Source organism: Emydura macquarii, unplaced genomic scaffold (genome assembly GCF_026122565.2).
Source record: "Emydura macquarii macquarii isolate MOO-44397 ecotype Brisbane River unplaced genomic scaffold, CSIRO-AGI_Emac_v2 contig_3069, whole genome shotgun sequence".
Classification (NCBI taxonomy): domain Eukaryota; kingdom Metazoa; phylum Chordata; order Testudines; family Chelidae; genus Emydura; species Emydura macquarii.
This window is the reverse complement of record NW_027133206.1, coordinates 49357-58401: the sequence shown is the minus strand read 5'-3', so window position 1 is coordinate 58401 and position 9045 is coordinate 49357. Positions and strand designations below refer to the sequence as shown.

At 47.3% G+C, this 9045-nt stretch overlaps 1 protein-coding gene across 1 annotated transcript; it reads left to right on the top strand.

Moving 5' to 3' along the window:
• Positions 1 to 426: 426 nt before the first annotated feature.
• LOC137141494 (olfactory receptor 14A16-like) lies at positions 427 to 6920 on the top strand. The gene is made up of 2 exons (XM_067530383.1): positions 427 to 1187; positions 6746 to 6920. The coding sequence occupies exons 1-2, from the start codon at positions 427 to 429 to the stop codon at positions 6918 to 6920; spliced, it is 936 nt and encodes a 311-aa protein (XP_067386484.1).
• The last annotated feature ends 2125 nt before the right edge of the window (positions 6921 to 9045 follow it).

The following is a 9045-nucleotide window of genomic DNA, read 5'->3' as shown; positions in this document are numbered from 1 at the left end:
TACCGAGTAACACTACGTCATATTTCCACCAAAAGTGGATATCAGGCAGTGTTGGCATTTTAGTTTCGTGCCCACGCTCAGAGCCTGCGGTTTGAAGCGAGAGGGGATCCAACTTGGCTAGAAGTGTTGTGTTGGGGTTGCTCTTTGCTCCATCCTTCACACAGCATTTCATCAAGACATATCCTGAGCTAGCCCTTCAGGTGATGTACACTGCTGCATCTCCATTGACTTTACGGGAGCCTATTTACCTTCAGGTGATAACTCACCACTCCTAGTCAATGGAAGGGACGAGAGCTGTGCACCTTTGACACCCACATCATGAGATATTACAGAGGGGGAACAGGGCCATTCCCTCTGTCACTGTAATCCCAACCATTATCTTTGTCCTTCCCTCTACAGCCATCAGAGAATATACAGAGGAAGAAAATGTCCAACCGAACCGCTGTGACCGATTTTCTTCTCCGGGGATTCTCTGATATGCGGGAGCTGCAGATTTTGCACTTTGTGGTGTTTCTAGTGATTTACCTGACAGCCCTGGTGAGGAATCTTCTCGTCATCACAGCTGTAGCCCTCGACCGCCACTTTCACACCCCCATGTACTTCTTCCTGATGAATCTGTCCATCCTAGATCTTGGCTCCATCTCTGTCACCATCCCCAAATCCATGGCCAATTCGCTCATGAACACCAGATCAATTTCCTATTCTGGATGTGTCACCCAAGTCTTTCTCTTCTTGTTCCTTATTTCAGCAGATCATGCCTTACTGACCGTCATGGTGTACGACCGATACGTCGCCATCTGCCAACCACTGCACTATGAGAGTGTGATGAACAGGGGAGCTTGTGTCCAAATGGCTGCCAGTGCCTGGATCAGTGGTATTGTCTACTCTGCACTGCACACCGGAAACACGTTTGCATTAACATTCTGTGGAGACAACACAGTGGATCAGTTCTTTTGTGAAATCCCCCAGTTACTGAAGCTCATCTGCTCTGACTCATACCTCAGTGAAGTTGGGTTTATTGCATTTGGTGCATGTTTAGCCCTAGCTTGCTTTGTTTTTATAATTGTGTCGTATGTTCAGATCTTCAAAACAGTGCTGAGAATCCCTTCTGAGCAGGGCCGGCATAGAGCCTTCTCCACCTGCCTGCCTCACCTCATTGTAATCACTATGTTTCTTTCCACTTCCTCCTGAAGTCCGTGGAGTTACTGTTGAATTATACACGTATGAAAAAGATCAGAATCTATCTATTTTAGGATTTATCCTGCCACCATCACTGATCTATCCAAGCAATTTGTAAATAAAATGCATAGGCATAGCTAAGCTCCTGATGGACTTCATGGAGTATCTGAGTCTTCTTTTTGGCGGTAAAAATTCCACTTGGAATATGAGAAGTTCAGGGGTTGTGGTTGTTTTCTTTTCTGAATTGTCTCCGCTTTTTGTTTTGTTTTATTGATTGTTTGGTTGATTTGCTTCTTTGTCCTAGATGTTTTCCCCAGCAGAAATAAAATCATAGTCTATCTTTCTCTCTTAAGAATTTATATGGTCAGCATTACCACATGGTCTGAACACATTGCCCATAAAATCAGTATCCCTTAGAAAGTCCATAGTGGAACTCCATGAATTCTCCTGTTTTGGGGTAAAACATGTACTTGGGGTGTGAGAGTCTTTATTTGTTTGTTTGATTCTGTTCTGTGTCTTTGCTTTGTTTTTGATTTATTGGCCGCTTGATATGTATCTTTATTCTAAATTTCTTTTTTTTTGGTGGGGTGGGGGATTAGAATTTCCAAGGGTGGAGTGTTTGATTAGACGATGGTGGTTATTTTTGTCCTCTTTTTTTGTGTCAATGTGATTGCCTCTTTAATGGCGTTCTCTGTGAAAAGTAATATTTTATTTCAAACAGTGAGGAGTGGTGGAAAAGAGATTCTGTAGGAATGTGGATGGCTGAGTTCCTGTTGAAATCCTTACTTTTATGCTTGCAAGATTTTACTGTTGTATTAATGATATTTTCAGGCACGTAGAGCCTTGGATAGAAATGTTTTCCCATTTTTATCTAGATAAATGTAATTCTTGATGTGACGGAAACGCTTGTTTGAACAGAAATGTTTTGCTATTTTTCCTAAAGACAATCTGAGCCTGGATAATGAGGACAAACATTTCCCATTGAAGTTTTTGGCGTTTCTGGGTAGTATTTTCTCTCATGTTATGCTTTGTTCCTACTGCAGTAAATACATCATCCTTTACTTGGACAAGGGTGTCTAGTCACGCTCCTTACTACTAATCACAGCTCCTGCAGAAAGAGCTGCAGGTACCAAACCCGCTGAGATCTGCTGGGAAAGCACAATTAGAGCACAGAGGTTTTTAGCCTGGGACCAGTTTCAGAGGGGGAGGTTTATGGACTTCTATCCTAGGAGGGGTGCACCCAGAGATACCAGAGAAGGGGCCAGTGGTGCAGCTAGCCCTGGAAACATGACCATTGGGATTTAGCCATTCACTTCAAAGGGTTCTTTATTTGGCCAATGGCGTCTCATCCACACAAGAATCTGAATATGTCTCAGAGGTGCCCTGGATCACAGAGTTTGGCTGTTATTTATTGATTTACTTGTTTATTACAATTGTCAACCTCTCTTGTTCATGCTCTTCCCCTGTAGATAAATATTTTAAAAGAGTCATTGGGCCAGAAATTGAGCAGCAGATAGAAGGACTGTGTTGTCTAGTGGTCAGATCCCTCGTCTAGAAAATGGGAGACCCAGTGCCCGTGCTCCAATATCCTTTAATTGTTTATCCACAGTGGAACAACTTCAGCAGAAGAGACAGCGGGACCCACATCAGTCTCCAGTAGTCCAACGGTTAGGACATTCTTCTTAGTAGTGGCAGTTCTTTGCTGAGTTTCGCATTATTATTTGAATACCATATCACTGTATGGTTGTGTACACTGCATATGCCGAGTATAGTGCTTGGTTATATAAATAAATGGATAATCCATTAAAATTATTGTGCTTCTTTTACTTCCATGACTCTCATTGTCCGGATCATGATTTTCTTGAAAATATTCATTATTCAATGTTAGTCAGCAAAGAATTTCTGTGAATATTTTTTGCTCTATAGTTTATTTACAAGCAGATCCTGATTAGTATTCAGTGCGTGAAATTTGAGTTGTTTTGACTGGTTACATGTTAATTTGCTCAGTTTCTCTATTCTAATTGGATATATAGAAGAATTATAACCAGGCTTCTTAAAATGGAAAGGAAGATCCTTGGTTGGTCTACATTGCCATAGATTCCTGTCCGAACTCTCAGTTATTATGATTCTTAATCCATGATTCTTAAACTCATTTCCTTTGAATAATCTGAACTAAATCACTGATCAAGAAAAATACGTAAGGAAGTGCTTAGCTTTAAACATATGGGAGTGGTCCCACTGTGGACTTAGAGATAAATTCACGCTAAATCCTTTTTTGGTCATGAATGAGATTTTCAGCTGGCCATGGTTTTCAATGGGTAATCAGCAACCAACTCCCTTCGGCTCCTTTTGAAAAGCCCACCCCAAAAAACTTACTCCTCAAAACACTAGTGAGTCACTGCTGGCTTAGGCCTCGCTCCTGGTCTGCAGCAGCTTAGAAGGCCAGCAGCTTCCCCTCATCAGTGCAGAAATAGGGCTCCCGTTCTGCTTATGTGAGGGACACAATCTTGGCTGGCACCTTCTTGAGCAGCTGGGGGATTTCACAGAAGAACTGATCCACCGTGCTGCCTTTGGAGAAGGTTAACACAAACATGTTCCCGGTGTGAAGGGCAGAATTGACACTAGCACTGATCCAGGCATTGGCTGCCATTTGAAGACAAGCTCCCCTGTTCATCACTCTCTCATAGCATCATAGATGATGAGGGTTGGCAGGGACCACAGGCAATCATCTAGTCCAATCCCTGCTCAAAGCAGGACTAACCTCAGCTAAATCATCCCAGCCAGGGCTTTGTCAGGCTGGGCCTTTGAGACCTGCATTGAGACCTGAAGTTCTGCCTGTCTTCCTAGGCCTGTGGGTGGAACTGGAAATGTTTCAGAAAATGCTACCATGGAGCTCTTGGACCTTAATGTCTTTCCTAGAGCAGCCAGAATCTGGCCACCAGGACCTTTCTCCTACCTTTCCCTATGTCATTGGTACCTATATGTACCATGACTACCAGCCCCTCCCCAGCATGGCATGGGCACATAAGTCTGTTTAGGTGTCTCATGAGGTCTGCAACCTTAGCACCCAGCAGAGAGAAGATACAGGACTGAAAAGGTAAGGGAAATATGGCTTTTGCTGGTGTTCTCTGCATACCATGTGGCTGCTCAGTCACAGATGGATGTTTGGGCTAGGGGCAGATCACCCCTGACAGCTGTTGCACCCCACGTCCCTGGTCTGGAATAACATGGAGCTGGTCTGGTCTCTGTTCTTGGCTGACCCTTCTCAGGCTGGGCAGAGCTTGATGGGCCGTCTCAGCTCATTGTGTTGGTGGCGTATGGCGCGGCTGGTCTCAGGACCAGGTGAAACGCTGACAGAGAGGAGGACAGTGGGGGATTGTAGGAAGGCGCTGTGGCCTCCCACGGAGCCAGAGCCTGAGGAAGGACCCTAGCGCTCTGATTGGCTCAACTCGTGCCCTGCCCCGGAATCTGCCCGGCAACAAGGGACCCGGGCCACGATAGGACCATCCAGCCAGGCCAATGGGCAGCCACAGGGCGGAGCCCCAACAGGAAGGGGAAGTACAAAAGCCTGGCCCCTGAGCTCAGTAGGGCCCAGACTGTTGCCAGAGGCAGACGTGCTGCCCTGCCAGCTGAGGCCTAGGCTAGAGCCTAGCCGCCGCCGCCAAACCCCGGCCCCACCTGGGCCCGGGGATTGGGTAGGGCCCTCGAAAAGCTGGACTAGGCGACTGGGCCGAGTTACCCCGAGCCCGGGACCGTGTTCGAGAACCGCCAGACTGGGCCGAGACCCCAGACCAGCCCGAGTGGCGGGCACCCCCGGAGGCCGGGCTGGATTTGGAAGAACTGCCGGCCGCCGAGCCCCTCCCTGCAGCAGGGCTGGACCTGGAGGAGTTGCCCGAGGCTGAGCCGCTCCCAACATATATCGACCTGGAGGAGCTGCCCCCTGAAGAGGAGCTTCCTGCCTTACCCCCGGTCGATCAGGAAGGACTGACGGTGCTACCCCAGGTGGACTATTCTCGTGGCATGGAAGAGGCAGGTACTGGGGTCAGTGGGGAGGAAGTAGCCCAGGGACAGCCACGGCCTGTGGCTGAACCCACACTCCAGTCGGTGTGTTGCGCCGGGAGCCCCGCCGACACAGTGGCAGCCGCTTCTGCCACTGCTAGGGCCCTGGGCTGGGACGCAGTGGAGACGGGTGGGCCTGCGTCCCCCTCCCCTTCCCCCTGTCCCTAGCCACCCCAGAAGAATTGCTCTCCTGACCCTGCCTGAAGCCGTTGCCGCCTCCGCTCACCCTGCCTAGGGGTTGGAGCAATAGACTCCTGTTCGCTCGCCCTGCCTGAGGGCCTGAGCGATCCGCCTCTGCTCACCCCTGCCTAGGGGTTGGAGCACCTGACCCTTTGTGCTCTCGCCCTGACTGAGGGTCTGAGCGAGTAACTGCTGCTCACCCTGCCTAAGGGTGGACTATTCGGACTACTCACCTGCCAAGCGCGAGCTATTCCCTGTCTGTAGGAAGCCGCTGTGGCCTCCCACGGAGCCAACACTCCTACAGGGATGGAAAGGGAAGGGCTACCAGAGACCCATCTCACATCTCTCAGTCTGTGGTCCTCACTCATCTAGTGCTGGTGGCCTGGCGTGTCCATTGGTGCCCTGTGGCCTGGGTGCATGATGAATCAATGATCATCAGAGCTGATGAGCAAATGACAGGGTCTCTGGAATAAACGGGAGGCTTTAACAGCCTTTCCCTTGGGAATTCCCAAGAGTCAGTTTCCCCTTTCACCAGGCCCATCCATCATTTCAAGGACCACTGTGATGCTGACAGACCAGGTGCCAGATCATGCCAAGGCCCCTAATCCTCAGCTGAACACTGACAAAGGCCTGGCTGGAAACCAGCCTGGCTCAGCTGCGGGTTAGTACTGTTAAATCTGGCATTAGATTTACTAGACTGTGGTCAGTGTTTAGACTGTCTGGGGTGCTGGGGAGTGGGTGCACACATCAATCTCACTTGTCACATCTTTATTCCGTGTTGTGTGATAATATTTAAGTGTTTGCTCTGTCACTGCCAACCCCACCTCCAGGAGAGAAGCGTTGCCAGGTGTGAAATAACCCAAAGACTTGCACAGGGGGGCGAGATTGGGTGACCCTGCAGATGAGTGCTCCAGAAAGAGAAGTTATTAGTCAGCCTATGTGAGATCGAAATGTCATTTGTCTTCTTCCTAGCCTCTTCCAGCTGGGATCCTGGACTCCTCCTTGGCTGTGTTCCTGACTCTACAACAATGTCATCGTGGAACCACAAGTGAGCCGTTTCACCTTCTGTGGAGGTAACACGGTGGATCAGTTCTTCTGTGAAATCCCCCAGCTGCTCAAGCTCGCCTGCTCCGACACATACCTCAGTGAAATTGGTGTTATTGCCTTTAATGAGTGCTTTGTATTAATCTGCTTTGTTTTTATAATTGTCTTACGTTCAGATCTTCACTACGTTGCTGAGAATCCCCTGTGAGCAGGGCCGGCACAAAGCCTTCTCCACCTGCCTCCCTCACCTCACTGTGGTCTCCTTGTTTGTTTTCACTGGCATCTTTGCCTACCTGAAACCCACCTCCAGCTCCACATCAGCTCTGGATCTCGTGGCAGCTGTTCTCTATTCCACGGTGCCTCCAGTGCTGAATCCCATCGTCTACAGCATGAGGAACAAAGAGATCAAAGCTTCACTGCAGAGACTGACTGGGTGGAGGTTATTTGCCAAGAATTAATCATGTCTTTCTCCAACAAATACTCTTTCACTGTGTGCTTCCTGGTCCAGGCCCCTTGTTTCCATGACAACAACAGTTTATATATAAATGGGGCCACATTCTGCTCTCAGTTGCACCAATGGAAATCCACTGATGTCAATGCAGTCGGTCTGATTTACACCTGCAGAAGATCTGGCTCAATCCTGATGTTTAACGGACATGTATTTTGTGGGAGGGAAGAATCCAGCTTTCATTGTGTGCCTAAGCAATGCCTATTAAACTGCTTTGACGGTTATTCCTGTTTCATAGACACTAAAAATTAAGGATAGGAGCTTCTTTCCCTTGTGTCTATAAATCAGGATTGGCACCAAAGGATTCAGGCTGGTGTAAAATGGGTATATGTGAGAGAAGAATCTGAGCTTAACATTTATAGCTTGATCTTCCACAAACCAGTGGAATTTCACTGACTTTGAGAGAACGTAACCAATTTATACCATTTGGGGATCTGGCCTATTGGCTTCAATGGAACTACATCCATTTACACCACATAGGGACTAGCTCCTTTGAGTCCAATGCTATGATTCCAGTTTACACAAGCTGTGGATCTGTTTTGTGTATCATGAAGCTCAATCGATTTAGCTTAACAAAGAAAAGGCCAAGATTTCTGTCCAAAGATATGCTGTTGTTCAAACAGGAATTATCTGGAATTGATTCAGGGATTGATTCAGAGAATCAAAACCTAAATTTCATTTTGACTTGTCAGTGCATTCCATTTCCATCAAAATGAATAAAATGCTTATTTTAACATCCCCCTGTCTCCATCTTTAAACACCTAAATATCTTTAAAAATCAGGCCTAGATGCCTAATTCTCACTGAAATCAACAGGGGTTAGGTGCCTGGGCATATCTGAAAACCCCAGTCGATGCCTGTGACGTACTGGGGCGCAATCCAGACCAGTGGGGGGAGGTTGTGTGTCCCTTGTCCCCCAAACACTCCCAGTCCTAGATTTCCTCCCCAGGAAATGTATGTCCTGTACTGTCCAGCCTCTCTCAGACAGCCCAAATATATCAAGTGCATTATTCCTTTAAGAGAATAACGTACACACAACTTTGCCACCCTAAATGGAATTACCCAGCACTTTAATTTAAACACACGGGATTAGATAAAACAATAAAACAAGTTTATTAACGACAAAGAGAGAGATTTTCAGTGAGTGCAAGCAGGGAGGGATAAGAGTCAGAAACGACTGCAAGAAAAATAAATATGAAACACTCTGGAGTGCCTAACAGAACAAGCTAAATTAGCTTTAAAACAAAGTTTCTCACAAAGTTTCAACAGCATTACTGACCAAACTCTTCCAGCCAAGATTCTTCCCCCAGAGTACAATGGCTGCTTCTTTTGTCTTACCCGGTGCAAAGTGGGAGATGGAGAAGGGAGAGAGAAGAGAGGGGTATCTTGAGGTGTTTGTCCCTCCTTTGTTTCAGTTCCTCTTTGAAAAGCATTTTCATCTGAGGGCAAGAGGTTTCAGGGAGGAAAGAGAGATCATGATGTTTTTTAGCTAAGATGAAGATCTCTTTACCCCTTCCCCTCCCTTTCTTATCATAGAACGGCCACTTGATAGGGGATGGCCCATTAGCTTTGTTGACACCTGACTGAGGCTTAGCCCTGCCCTTTGCCTTTGAGAAACTGGTTTAGCAACTCCCCAAACTTATCTGGGAAACACACGTCAGTCATGATTTCAGCCAATGTGCATAATGTTACTGGATGCATTTTACTGTTCAGCAGGTTCTGAGTTTTCAAATAACACCTTACAAGGCATGATTGTATGAAGATCATTACAATAGTGTCTAGTGTGTGAATACAGGGGGATGTTCTGCCACAGGAAGAAGGTTGGTTAAGATGGAGAAATGATGAGCCATTGAGGATGGCGTTGGATGTGCCAGGAGCATCTACAATGGAGACCTCTCACAAGTGTTGAGAGGGATTCAAACTAGCAACTCCCTGATTTCCCGAACCACTGCCATTACCTTTGTGCTCAAGGGCCAGGCCTTTAGGGCCCTTGGCCCAGGGAAGAGGTTAGTTAAGCAGGAGAAGCAACGAGCAACAGACGAAGGCCTGGCCATTACAAAGCTTCAGGTAGGGGTA